At 49.0% G+C, this 14,404-nt stretch overlaps 1 protein-coding gene across 1 annotated transcript; it reads right to left on the bottom strand.

Moving 5' to 3' along the window:
- Positions 1–7,907: 7,907 nt before the first annotated feature.
- On the bottom strand, positions 7,908–13,535 carry LOC144120275 (solute carrier family 22 member 16-like). Its single transcript, XM_077652672.1, has 4 exons — positions 13,518–13,535; positions 13,152–13,444; positions 9,190–10,000; positions 7,908–7,913 (listed from the first exon to the last, which is right to left on the bottom strand). The coding sequence occupies exons 1-4, from the start codon at positions 13,533–13,535 to the stop codon at positions 7,908–7,910; spliced, it is 1,128 nt and encodes a 375-aa protein (XP_077508798.1).
- Between the last annotated feature and the right edge of the window lie 869 nt (positions 13,536–14,404).

Raw genomic sequence — 14,404 nt, 5'->3', positions numbered from 1 at the left:
CAACCCTGCCCTACACCTTATTCCAAACCCCCGAAATGGATATTGGGAAGCCATTCTGCTCAGAGATGACCCTGACCAGCAACGCGGCCTGGTTCAAAAGGCCAGCGTTGCAGCACACGCCACTGGGCAGCCGAACTAGGCGGCCCACTCAAGATTCCCAAAATATTCGAAGGTCAGTAAACATGCTTCAATCAATTGGCGGCTGCCAGCTATTTATGTCGGGGTTGTGGCGTTTTAACACCACGGCGCGAAGTCTCCCGTTCTACAGAAACTCCGGCGTCTTCTGCATCGTCGGCGTCACGAGCTAAATATCCCTGGAGAAGCAACCCAGGTGGGCCACCCAGGTAGCGTGACCTTGTGGCGTCATCACGACCTGCCCACTGGGTTGCGAGCAAATTGTGAACGCATCGTTCAACCGCTGCACCACTGCTCCTGGAATTGATGTCAGGACTCCCCGCGATCCTTGACTGCAATGTCAAGAATGAACAATTTCGCGTAGATGGTCACTAACCCGTTAATGTTATCGCGTCATCTCTTCAAGCCAAGCTTAAGTGCGCTCTCCAATTTTTTATACCGCTAATAAGTACTGCACCTTACGTGTCCTCCTTCAATAAATTATGGCAATTTCCATCGCTCGCCAGCTAAATCATTGAGCGGATTTGCTTCAGAAATCCTTAATCTTTCAAATATTTGCTTTTTCTGACAGCAAATGTACTGGCTTTAAATATTGAGTTATCTCACAGACCTTTGTGTTAGCCTTGTGACTGCGGGTTGGGGGGCCTTACGCTTTCTGGGAGTAAGCTTTACTGTGCCCATCTGCTGATTGTGCTAGCCACCACTACCTGGCGCCGTTTAGCGGGACGCCGCTATGCAACAAAAAGCTCCTGTCTGGTTTAAAAAAGGTTGGTTTTTTACCATGGCCGACCCAGCTAGCTGTGTGGGAAGTATAGGGAGTGTTACCGACATCACGGTGGTCGCCATTTTGTTGTCTGTGGAGCACTCCAAAAGGCAAGCGCGTGTCTAAAGTGTTTATCTCCTACCACTCCGTCCTGCGCTGTTGAAGCTATGCTTTGGACAACAAAATGGCGCCCACGACGTCACCTGAATACCACGTATAGGAGACATGCAGCAACTGAAATTGACAGCAGAAAGAAGAAAACTATTAATGCAGGCACACTGTGATAAAGCAATTACATACAGCGCCAGTATCGGGCTCAGTAATCGACGTTTCATTTAGAGGCGTACTCAAAAGTAGAGGAATGTACGCATATGGCAGCACGCAGTTCTGGATCAACCGCTCTTGTATGTCGATTATCTGCCATGGTTCCTCAAACACGGCTGTGTCTGGATGACTGGGCAGCATTGCACAGGTTTGAAAACGTCTTTTTGTGCGCCATCAACAGTTTCACTCTGACTTCACCTGACTGCCTGCGCTGGTCGCCAGTCTGGCTGCATGAAAAAGTAAGCTCCGTCGTCTGCTGTCCAAACTATTATTCGTACAGCAAGTGCACCACGAGACGTAGGTACTGAAACGAGGACAGGGATGTGTGCCTTAAACTTACGAAAAGAAATGCAGAAATGTTTCAGAAACAAACGGCACAGTAAGTCTAAATAATGATTGTCTAACGTCCCCTTCAAGAAGTCAGAGGCGCGGTTCCAACGTATGCCCGCCTACCTGAAGAAGCGCTTGCGCGCAGAAGCCATCCTTGGACGCATCCACAGGATTTGGTTTTCAGTGTTAACGTCCCAAAGCGACTTAGGCTATGAGGAACGCCGTAGTGAAGGGCTCTGAAAATTTCGACCACCTGGGGCTGTTTAACGTGCACTGACAACGCACAGTGACAACGCACACCTCTAGCATTTCGCCTCCATTAAAAATTCGACCCAGGGACTGAAGTGCTCGCTCCCGCACAACGTCAAAAGCAGGGCAGCGCCACAAAAGGTGTTCGGCCGTGCCTCTGGCCGGGCATGCCGGGCATTGAGGGGTCGGGTACGAGTGCGGGTTGATGAGGTTGAGCTTTGCTGGCGACAGAAGCTGGCCAGTCTGGGCGCGGCGGAGGAGTACCGCCTCTACCCTTCGGAAAGTTCTAGGTGGGCACCGACCTGGCACCTTGCAGGAATGGGTCGATCCACCATTACACATCGGATCATCGGACGCACTCCGGCTCTGGCGGGCTTTTCTCCTATATTTCAAGGAAGAAGAAGGGCCTGGCCGTTTCTTCGCAGAGCCGACCACAGGACCACCCCACTTCGAAGAAGAAGTGGAGACCGGCCCTCCTCCCCCTCCCCCACCTCCACCCCCCTGAAGCCCCTCATTTCTGCCGCAAGGCTAGGCCTATTTTATGCAGAAATAAAGACGTATAAAAAAATTCGACCGCCGCGGCCGGGATCGAATCCGCGTCTGTCGGGTCAGTAGCAGAGCGCCATAACCACTGAGCCACCGCAGCGGCATCCGCAAGAAGAGTCGCAAAACATAGGCGTGCGGTGAAGTACAGCAGCTGGGGGACTTATCAATCATTAGCAGCTGCTTGTCGCGCAACCGATGGCGTACAAACGTGGTCAGAGTGGTACCCGCGTGAATACAGCGCTCAGATACGTCCTCATCACAGTTAAGAATAAGGGTAAAGGATGGGCATCACGGAGGAACCATTGCACATGTTCAGTGGCTCAGTTATGGAGACTGTGATATTTGGGCAGGAAAAGATGTGGAAGAAATGGGAAGGACGGTCGGCCGTCTGATGAGCCAAGGTGTTTCAGGGTATGTGCGGAAATATTATGTGAATCCTGTGGATGGATAGGAGTTCAATGCACAGAGCTTATGAATGGACTGAGTACAATAGGGATTATGCAGCGAACTGTCTTCAGCCATTTGACGACGGCGAGAGATGATAATTAAGATCAGGATGCGCGTTACTATAGAATTGGTAACTCCCTATGTAGCGCGGGACTATAGAACTGGTAACTCCCTATGTACTGTGTGTGACGGATCAGTATTAAGTATGCGGCCCTGAGATATGTGCGAGATATCTGAGATATCCCCAGCCCTGAGATATCTGCCAGTGTCGAGAGAAACCACGTTATCGAAATTCTAAAAACTGATATGAATATTACTACAGTGGGCTACACGCCTCTATGTAATTAAAGGGCCTAACAGTAATAGTTTAAAAGTTAACTATTCAGTATTACTTAACCAGTCAGCCTACGTCAGTTAACCAGTCAGAGTACGTCTCAGCTGTATTCTGATGGACTACATAGCTGGAATGCTATGCCGCAAAAACACTCTTCGATCTCAAAAAACAAAGTCTTAAAAACTGTGCAAAATCTTAGGTGAAACACCCTGTATATTCTCGCCACTGGCCAACCTTCATGTGGAGCCAGTTTCCCCGATAACATTCGTAACAAGATTGTGACGCAACCGCTTGCCATTAAGCGTTCCGGGTGATGCCGTACCACTTCTCGTTTGATATAGCTTGCATGTGCAAGCCATGTTGGCGGCTAGCTTGCGAAACCGATTCAGACCGACGACATATGCACCTTCAAATATATGCCTTCCCAGACGTTCGCATCAAAGTTGTGATGCAGCGGTTCGTCGTACAGCGTTCCGGGTGGTGCCACGTGCGCGTGTGGGTGGGTGTGAGTGCATCCAGAGACAGTAATGCTTTCGCATTCCCCCACATAAGTAGCCGTAACTGTATCTTCTGAATTTTTTCTTTCTCTGCGCCCAAGCGGGCTACTGAGACAGCACTGCAGACCCGGCCGGCGATGTGTTCGGCACAACAGCTGAGACCTGCTGCTGCTGAGATCGAAGAAAGAGGAAAATGAGAATGCCCGTAGACTGACTCCAACGGGGCCACTATCACTGCCGAGCACAAACAGAAGGGAGTCGATAGAAATAAGTGCGAAAGAAAAGATTGAAAGAGAAGGCGCGCGTCGCAGCAACCGTGTCCGCCGAAGATACGACGCCTACTAGTTCAACAACAGACAGCCTTCCGAACAGCAGAGGCGCAACGTTACCTCCATATCTTTGAGCCTTGAAAACCTAAGTACAAAAACTCTCACTGTTATATGTTTGAGTTAAGCCTCCTTTTTTCTGGCTCTTTTAAGCAAGAAAAAAGGAGGCTTAACTCCTGCGCGTAACTCGTGTTCAAACATTGAGCCTATTTCGATGAGAACAGCGGCAAAACAGGCTCTGGTAAGTTATATTCACAATTAGGCAAAGTCTTTTATTCGCATTTTTGTAAGTAATAATAATAATAATAATTGTTTTTTTGGGGAAAGGAAATGGCGCAGTATCTGTCTCATATATCGTTGGACACCTGAACCGCGCCGTAAGGGAAGGGATAAAAGAGGGAGTGAAAGAAGAAAGGAAGAAGAGGTGCCGTAGTGGAGGGCTCCGGAATAATTTCGACCACCTGAGGATCTTTAACGTGCACTGACATCGCACAGCACACGGGCGCCTTAGCGTTTTTTCCTGCCGCGGTCGGGTTCGAACCCGGGTGTAAGTAAGCCACGCAAAGAGAAAACCACAGGCTGCACGCTCCGGCTGGCGGCACCGGCTATAGCGTTAAAGGAATAAAGACAACAAATTTTTGCTTGCGTGTTTTCTTCTTTCGAGTGATGTGTTAGACGTCAGTGTACACAAATAATTACGCGGTGTTCGCCCAACACTGCTAAATAATTTATAATTGTATTTCTTGTTGATGCTGTTTCGGTTTCTGTTTCATCAGCGAAACGGTGGTTGTGACGTGAAGTTGGTGTTTAGGTCACGTGAGCCATGAAGAAAACGGCTATATGATTTCTGGTACGTCGTCTTTTGCCATTAAAAATTGTTAGCGCGCTGGCTTAAATGTTGTAGTAAATTAAAGCTACGTATAAGCGATTATATTTGCTTTTTTAGGGCCTCATGTGACCTCAACACCAACTACATGTCACAGCCATCGTTCGACTGATGAAATCGAAATAGCGTGAGGGAAGAAATTCAGTTATAAATTATTTAGTGGTCGTAGGTGAATACCACGTGATGAACCATGTATTATGTCTAACGTACCCCTTGAAACAAGAAAACATGCAAATAAAATTCGGTGTCTATGGTCCTTTAAGGTTGGATAAACCCCTGAAGCCAAGTGCATAAACGCACCCCAGTCCCTCATCTGAGCCTTGAAAACCTAAGTATAACAACTGTCACTGTTATATGTTTGAACTTCATCTGACAATCCTTATGCAGGAATTAAAATACCTGACTTTCAGGAACCATTTCATTACACTATTTTCAGTAACTTTATTAGAAAAAAGTTTGACAAGAAGCCTTCAATACGAAGGATGTTGCACTCTTTGACATAGGGTCCTTTATGAGGGTGGGCAAGCAAGGCAGTTTTTAAAATGCAACAGTTTTAAAATGTGGTTGCCAAGAAAATTCGCTTCCTCTGTATCTGTAGAGGGATAAATGTGAACCATCCTGTCTTCAGCCGCAGTGAAAGATGTTTGAAAAGAAGGTGAGTCTAAAGCATCATCATCATCAAGCAAGCCGACGTGCCGAAGGAAACTTCTCGAAAAAAAAAAGTAGCCTTCTAACTAAAACCAAGGTAAACAAGCTTAATGGAAACGCTTGTTTTCAGAAACCATTTTGTATTTGTTGTCGGTTATAGTGCCAGAGTGAGTGTGAGCTGGAGTAGTAAACGGGTGTGCTCATGCGAGCCGTTCGTCGAGCATTTCGGGTTCACAGTTGTGAAAGCCACGAAGTCCGTAATCTCACTAACCTTGTAAACGCTTTCATTTGGTGCCACTTATAAAGTAATAATTATAATAATTGGTTTTAGGGAAAGGAAATGGCGCAGTATCTGTCTCATATATCGTTGGACACCTGAACCGCGCCGTAAGGGAAGGGATAAAAGAGGGAGTGAAAGAAGAATGGAAGAAAGAGGTACCGTAGTGGAGGGCTCCGGAATAATTTCGACCACCTGGGGATCTTTAACGTGCACTGACATCGCACAGCACACGGGCGCCTTAGCGTTTTTCCTCCATAAAAACGCAGCCGCCGCGGTCGGGTTCGAACCCGGGAACTCCAGATCAGTAGTCGAGCGCCCGAACCACTGAGCCACCGCGGCGGGTCCACTTATAAAGCGCCATTAATGATAATTTTTTGACGGCCTACGCGTCCCACGATTCGATTGCCAGCGCTATGTGATGTTGACGTATTTTCGTTCCTTAGTTCTCTCGGTTCGATTTCAAAATTCAGAGCCCCAGTTGTATTTGCCCTTTCGATGTGCCACTTCAATTCTCCGTGCGAGGGTGTTTGTTTATTGCGGCCGTCCTCTCATAGTCCTCTCATATTCGAGTGTGCGAACACTTCCAAGCTGCCATGGCAGTGTAGACGATGGTTCTTGAGTATGACCGTTCCACTGTGTTTATGTAAGCCTCATTGTTTCAAAATGGCACGCTTCTCTTCGTACTGGCAAGGTGGGCGTACATGTCATCCACTTTCTTGGTGTTAACATTATCAAGCTGGTGCTCGAGCTTTAAAGAGCTGGGTTGCGGTGAATTCGAAATCGCCGCTCACGGCGCTTGTTAGCCGGCTGGTTTGGAGGAGGAGGCACATACTTTTATTTCTCATGTGACAAAGTGAGTATGGGTTCGGAATGAGGTTTAGACAGGTGCGTAGGCCCTCGCGACTTCGCTAGGTTGTTTGAAGACCATGCTTATCGGCGACCTCCAGTGCCCAACCCACTATCCTGAATTGTACCTCCGGATCAGTGCTAAGAAACACAGTCTCCCAATCACTTCGGTTTGGGATCTAGAAGTTCATAGGTGGTGGGCCCTTGGGCACTCGAATAGGATGTTATTGAGGTTTGCTTTAGAATGGTTGTAGAGTGTGCAGCGTGGTTGCATTCCGGCTGGTTTGTAATATATGAACTCGTTCGTATCCCTCTTTGCAGGTTAATGAGCTTTCCCGCCCCGCGTAATCGTTTCTGACGGCGGAAGGTTGGGGTATTGCAAGCCCTAAAGCAAGGACGAACTGGTAATGGTGGCAGCGTAGCGTGATCGTTCTGGTCTGCTCTTCTTTGCTTTCAGCTCTTCGTTCCACAGAGCAGTGTCGAAAGCTGACATTCCCAAAGTTTGTGCCATTCGGTTCGATCCGCGTTGGAGTACAGCTGTGACATTCCCCATACAACGGGCGGCTGCAGTCTGGCTGAAAAAATTCGTTCACCGTAACTGCAGTCAAACGGTAGTTTCAATTTTTTTTTTACAATATGTATTTTTGTGAGCTACTTCATGCCTTCTTTTGTTGCATCGTGAGTCAGGCCACTTTTTGTCCTGCGATAAAATTAAAAACAGTTAATGAAAATAATACGTTTGCAAAGTTGGCCTTGTTTCATTGCTCTGTTTTAAATAAATTTCGGTGCATTCCAATACAGCCACAGGAGGAGCTATATTGAACTTCACCATAAGCATTTGTTTTGTGACATGGGTAATATCCTGAACTGCATCATTGATCTGAGCTAGCTGATATATTCTGGCTGCAAGGCAAAAGACAAACGCCAGAGGTGCACTGTGCACATCTACAAGGCACGCCTTCAGCAGCCGATGTTTAATGTGCCCCCACATGCATTGTTTCGCTATGTTTCGCTCGTGCGCTTCTGTCATTGTGGAGGACATTGATATCGTTAATCAAAACATTCAAAACAAAATTGTAAACATGTGATGCACCATATAGATAAAAGATAAATCCAATCGTATATTATAAATTACTACAAACCTACTCTCGAAGTATGTGCTTTGTAACATTTCGGCACCTTAGCTTGCACGCAGAGGTAAACAACATGTCGCCAAATGTTTTAAAATCTCTAACCGTTACATGTGCTTGAAAGTAGTGCTTTTTTATCACTTCTTTTAAGTTAAAAAAAAACTCCTCAATCCTGCATCCAGAGGTCAACAGACTCATACTAAATTTAGCTGTGTACCAAACCGAAAAAGATGCCAGCGGATATTTTCTGACAGTGTGTGTAAATCTTGGCCATTGCAGCAGAACTCTAACAAGCTTTCAATTGGTTCCTTCTCCTGGATATTGTGCGAACTCTCGTAAACTCAGCGCGGAGCGCTTGAGGTGTTTTTTTTTTCCTTTTGCCGCACTGTGTAATCACATAACAAAACGAACTTGTTCAGCTTCCTCATCATTTAGCCTGAAGTGTGCAGTGACTTCAATGAAAGGCTGATAAGAAAATTAAATGCTCCATATCTGCTGTTCTAATTGTCGATAACATTAGCCAAGTTGATCTAGCTGTTCTAATCCAACCTAATTCAAGGCATTATATTAATGAAATAATACCGTCAAAGTTACTAAGTCACACAAAAAATAAACGCGTGAATACAACTTGTAAAACGTGGTTTCTCATAAGATAAACACAGTTCCATTTTAGCTCAGTAAAAAGCAATGCACAGCAAGAAAGGCAGTGATGGCAGATAGGTTTCTTTAAGATTCGTGTTTCGATCTGCATTCTAAATTACGAAGCAGCGATCGAGGCTCATGTCTTTCATGAAATAGTGTATGTTCTAGGAGCACAAAGGTTCCAAATGAACCGGCCTCAAATCAAATAGAACGCATTGCCTGGGAGGCATGTTTGCACACGTCGTTGGAAGGAGCCTTCAGACAGTCAACATTGGCTTAATGAGCACGCTAACGTTGCACTGTTTTTGAACCCGGTTGCGACTGAGGAATCTCGAAAAAATGTCAAAGAATAACAAAAAAGTGCGCTGTAAGGAAGAAATAAAAACTTTGGAATTCAAGAAGAAAACCGTGTTCCCAAGGCACATGTGTCGTTGTTTGCGCTTCAGTAGAGATGCGGACTCATTCGAATGAACGAAGGCGCGAGCGAAGAATATGGCGATTGCGATGGCGATGTCTGCGACAGCCGTGGCGTCGAGTGTCCGCTGCCGGCACGACGGTGTCGCTGCGGCGTCAGTGACGCCTTAATCGCTTCCTTGCGCTCTTCGACGCTAAGCGCTTTCAGCGCCTTCGTTTTAGGCTGTTGCACCACGACCACCTCGGGAAGCCACTGGATGGCGACAGCGGTGAGCACGACGAGCAGAACCATGGCAATATTGATTGCCAACAGAGCGTCGGCGCCTTCGGTTAGTGTGATCGCAGCGGCCATCAGCCCCCCCCTTCCCCCCCCCCCCCCCCAGGCGGCCAACGTCGAATGACAAAGCCATCCCTATGCTGCGCATGACTGTAGGATAGACTTCGGCCGTGTAGCCGTAGATGAGGCTGACTGCACAGTAGCTGGCGCAATGCACTACCATTTCGCACAGGCGCGCCGCATGCTCTTGGGCCCCGTAGGCGAACACCGCCTGGAGGATCATGGACGCTCCCAGAAGGCCGAAGCCGACTAAGAGGCCGCTTAGGTGTCCCCTCAGATGCATGTACCGGTAGATTAAGACGTAGCAGAGCGCTTGCAGGCACATGTGCACCAGTTCCAAAATCTCGTTAGGGGGCTCAGCTGGCCGTAGCGTGAAGGAATACAGGACGAGGGTTAGAGTGAACCAGGACAGCGCCACGGTGACGACCCGGGTGTGGAAGTGTGCTACCCTCAACCTGGAGTTGAACCCACAGCTCGAAGCTTCCGCCTGCACCTTTGCAAGCTGCTCGCGAAGAAGGCGGTAGCTGTTCCTGGCACGCGTCTGGTTGACGCCATTCTGCCTGGCAGCGGCCAACATCAGCTGCTCAGCCTCTTGTAGGCGCCACGTGGCCAGCAGCCAGACGGGTGACTCTTCGAGCAGGTAGCAGCAGGAGGCGAGGAGGCCGGTGGGGACCAGGATGAACACTTGGACGAGGAACCAGTGGGGGCGCAGCCACGACAGCGCCTCGACCATGCGTGGCACCAGCGTGAATGGCAGCGCGGTGTCGATGAGCACGAAGACAAAGCGCCGCTCGCTGCCCGTCACCTCGTACAGCAGGATGTACAGGAGCATCACGATGGAGTGCGTGGAGCCCGACACGGTGAGTCTGCGAAGACATTACGTGCCGCACGAACACATTTGCTGTGGCGTAAGGTAGAGCCAATTTGAGAGAGAACACGGGAGCGCGTGTACGCCGCACTTCGCGGATAGCTGTCGCCGAGATGCGGCGGAAATCGGCGGCAAAGGCGTATGCCCCGTAAGCTTGACCGGCTGCTCTTCTCGCGCATTTCCCCGCGGCCGCACGTTCTCGTCGTCTGCTGGCGGCAGCTGTTTGCGGAGCGAAGAGGCCACGTGCACCCATGTTCCCTCTTATATTTCTTATCCAAATGTACACTACGTTTTGGTGACGCTTGAATGACTAGAGTCGGATGCAACGAAAGAACGAAGCGGAATATGCCCCTCAAACGAGGCTCTCCAGCCATTGGCGCCAACCGATTTTCATGATTCCGCGGTTAATCCATTAGGGAGCTGGTATTTCCCATTCATCTGGCACCCCTTGCGATTTCGTGGTAGCAGGTCCAAGGGGATTGGTCAAGGGGGAAAATGGGCCGAATCCATTGGCTGGAGGAGCACCTATGAGGGGCATTTGCCGCTGCGTTTTTTAGTTGTATCCGGCTATATATAGTATATATGCACAAGAAAGAAAAACATCTCAGCGGAACCTATTGAAGCGTAAAAAACATAAGTAAACAGTTAAACAATGCCGCGTCGGTTCCGCGCTGCTCCCAAGTAACTAAGACAATTTAGTTATTTCTATTTATACGGACCTTAAATCGGTACGCAGGCCTTGTTTAATATAAGTCCGGAATCGGTACTGATAGTTTTCTTTTTGGTTGTATAATTTGCACGAAATACAATCATACAAAACAGAGTTTGTGCTTCTGGATTTCTTAGGCACCGCAACGAAACCTATAGGATCATCCCCATCTCATTCTTCCTCGCCAGACCTAACATGGTTGTGCGCTGCACGCCCTGTCTCTTGAGACCGAGAAATAGACTGTTGCAGCAGCTATCTCCATCCATTGCTTATCAGTTTGGATCCTCATTCCCAGAGTTGCCGTAAGCGCCGTTGCCATGTCACAGAGTAGGACTTGTTCAGGACGGCACTCAACGCCTGCCTGCTATCAGCCCCATCGGATCTGCAGAAAACTTCGTGCAGCGCGTCAAAATGCCACTCATTCAAGTTGGGTGGAGGAAAGCCAACTGTTTCCGGAGATGGCAGGACTGGTGCGCGTCTCCTGGCTCACTGTCAAAGACTGCGTCTATATGGCGCACCATTCGTCTCATCGAAATCGGCAAACGTTCACAAGACCCCGCAAGTTCCACCTGTCTTTCTTGCGCACAGACGTCAAGTCAGTTCGCTTAAGGGGTCATCAGGACTTCATTTCCGGATTTAACTGCAGCGCCATTCACTTACTCGAATGCTCTTCCTTCAGAAGCGGGCTCGCCTCCAAGCAAAGAGGACCTTGAAGGTATGCAAATGCAGCTCACCATACTGTTTCTTGCAATAGATCAAGCGAAACTGTGTAAAGCTCCTTGGCTAGATGGACTTACATCGACGGCCCGGCAATGGAGTGATAAGTTTACGCCCTGGACACAATTTAGAGATCCGGAGACGTCTGAACATCGTGCAAACATGGTAAGGTGGTGCCGATCCCTAAGCCCGGAAAGCATCCTAGAAGGTTAAGTAACCTTCGCCCGACTGCGCTACGCGCACACTATGTGAGCTACTAGGACGGACGCTAGCTACATGGCTCTCATGGAGACTCGAACGGTATCACTGGTACCACCCGCTTCGAATAACAGGACGCGGACGCTCGGACTCAAACGGGAAGAACCACCAATATTGTGCTGCGTTTCCTTTATATCCCGTGGGTCTGGCCAGTGCAGCCAGGCGACCACAGCGTGACCTGCTACACGTCGATACACCACCCAGCTCAGATTGGCTTTCGCCCTCACTTGGGCACTGACGACGGACTGAGCCACCTATCAAGCATGGCGCTACTCGGAGGCAGATCTCGCAAAATCCGCACGCTTATAAACATGTACGTCCACAACGCGCATGGGCATTGTACGCTGGCATCATATCCCTCCTCAAGAAATCCGCTTCATGGCTTCGTTCTTGGAAGACCGTTCCTTCACCATACGCATCAGCAAGGCCACGCTATTGGCCACTTCAACATAGAGAAGGGTGTACCTCAAAGATCCATGCTAGCCCCAAAATTTTCAACATCGAACTGTTTCTTCTGGCATGGCAACTGACAACCATTCCGGATATATTTCATTTGGTATATGCGGATAATGCAACGGTTTGATAACTACACGCGGGCCTTAGCCGCCAGGAGATAGGCATTCAGACCGCTCTTGACAAGACCCCTCAGTGGTGCACCAGGAGTCACCTGACATTGATGGTTGAAAAAAACAAACTTTATGGCATGTGGGGTTGACGCCGCCTTTTGCTCACACCTATACAGCTATCCTTGAACGGCCAACTCGTTACTACAGCCTCGTCGATGCGGGTGATAGGTTTCGACCTGGACAGCTTTGGATCGGTAGCACCGTGGGTTCGATCTGCGCGAAAGAAAGCCGCCAGCACGCTGCTCCTATTCTTCGAGTTACCCAGAACACAGATGGTGCATGCTCTAATATGGCTCGAACTTTAGTCCGCTGTGTTGCAGCATCGGCTCCTTTATCAAGCCCAGTTTCAACGCCTTATCCTTAGAGACTGGGACCGCTTGGTGTGCGCTTGGTGTGCACTCGGGCGCCTTAGCGTTTTTCCTCCATAAAAACGCAGCCGCCGCGGTCGGGTTCGAACCCGGGAACTCCGGATCAGTAGTCGAGCGCCCTAACCACTGAGCCACCGCGGCGGGTCCCACGCTCACTCAGGAAATGGTTTTATTCCGGCTTAATCATCTTTCTTCCTATCTTCCCCCATCTAGACATATATACATGGAGGGAGGCTCTGGGCAGCGAAATCATTAATGCGCACATATTTGGGAAGCGTCCAAACCAAACAAAATCACCATCCCCTTGCGAAGACTTGAATTCGTCACAAAAACCGTTTACAGGAATTTCCTTTCGAGTACAGTCTACTACTGAAGGTGCCTCCTAGACCCACCGGAACTACCGGAATGTGGACGCCGACCACTGCTCTGCCTACGACAGTGATGACAATGGCGACTCCTTCATTCGCGCACCTGGTGAGGAGGAAGTAGAAGAAGGTGTCGGCGACGCATGCCCCCATGCTGGGCAGCAGCAACGTCGCCACCGCGACGCTGATGATGGGCCGGCGCCCGACGCGGTCCGCGAGAAGGCCGGCCACCGGAGCGAACAACACGGCGCCCAGCATGTACGTAAGGGGCGAGAGCTGGTACATCCAGGCACGCTCGCACACCAGGTCCCAGCGGCTCACGATGCTGTCCTCGGGCCACGCCGTGTCGTAGTCCCACGCGCGGCAGGACACAGCGTGGCGCTCTTGTAGCTGCCCGTCCTGCGCAGGCCACATAACACGAGGAACGCGTTTCATTGACAGTGAAGCTTTTTTACTGATTTTATTGTCTCACCTGCCGATGCTGCGGCATGCTGGCTGGCGCAAGAGCAAGCAAGAGCAACGCAGGCCTCCACGTGCCTCACTCGATCGTACCACTCACAACTGTCAAAATCCGCTGAAGCGCTCGTGGCATTTCAACCTCAGGGGCTAGCCCTTTTTAAGCTTTGAAATAAGAGACGGTATTACAGACGGCAACTTAATAAGTTGGAAAGAAAGGTTTTCCCTGAGCACGCAAACGACGAAAACGGCTGTAAAGAAGAAACCGGCAGAGGATTGGCGTTAAACTATCAACTGCTCAAAAACAGAGCACTAAACGACACATGTGTATTACCAAAGACGTAAAGAAACAAAACACGGAGCTTTAACGCCGTTAAACCGAGTATGACGAGCGAAAGCACTTGGTTTCAAGTCAACCTGACTATTGACTAAACATTGCCTTAACTTGTACTTCCAATTCGTTTGCCTCCCATTTTCGCACACAGTATTCAATAACCTTTCATACCACATGACCATACAGTAGCTACCACATCTCTAAGACAATTTCTTTTAAACTTTCGTACCACATAACCTTCCCCTAGCCACTGCGTATCTAAGCAATTTCATCTCAAAGATTAAAGGTCGAGGCTTCAGAGACCCATCGCCTTTTTTCAGGATTGATAGTGAACTCATGCTATCGCACTAAAAAAGGGAAATTGATAAGGTGCCAACGAACATACAACGCTAAACTCTGCGCGCAAGGTTCAACGAGTTTTATGACAGTAATAGCACCGCTTGCAAAAAGTACGGCAGGAATGTGTGGAAGAGGAGTCGACGAGACCAGAATTGCGATTTGTTTTACTGGCTGGTGCTAAATTAAAAGAGCTGTACAGAGAAAAGTTGGCGCAGGCTTATGTAGCACAT

This window comes from Amblyomma americanum, chromosome 2 (assembly GCF_052857255.1).
Source record: "Amblyomma americanum isolate KBUSLIRL-KWMA chromosome 2, ASM5285725v1, whole genome shotgun sequence".
In the NCBI taxonomy this organism is placed as follows: domain Eukaryota; kingdom Metazoa; phylum Arthropoda; class Arachnida; order Ixodida; family Ixodidae; genus Amblyomma; species Amblyomma americanum.
The sequence above is the reverse complement of the archived record's forward strand: the minus strand, read 5'-3'. Positions and strand labels throughout refer to the sequence as shown.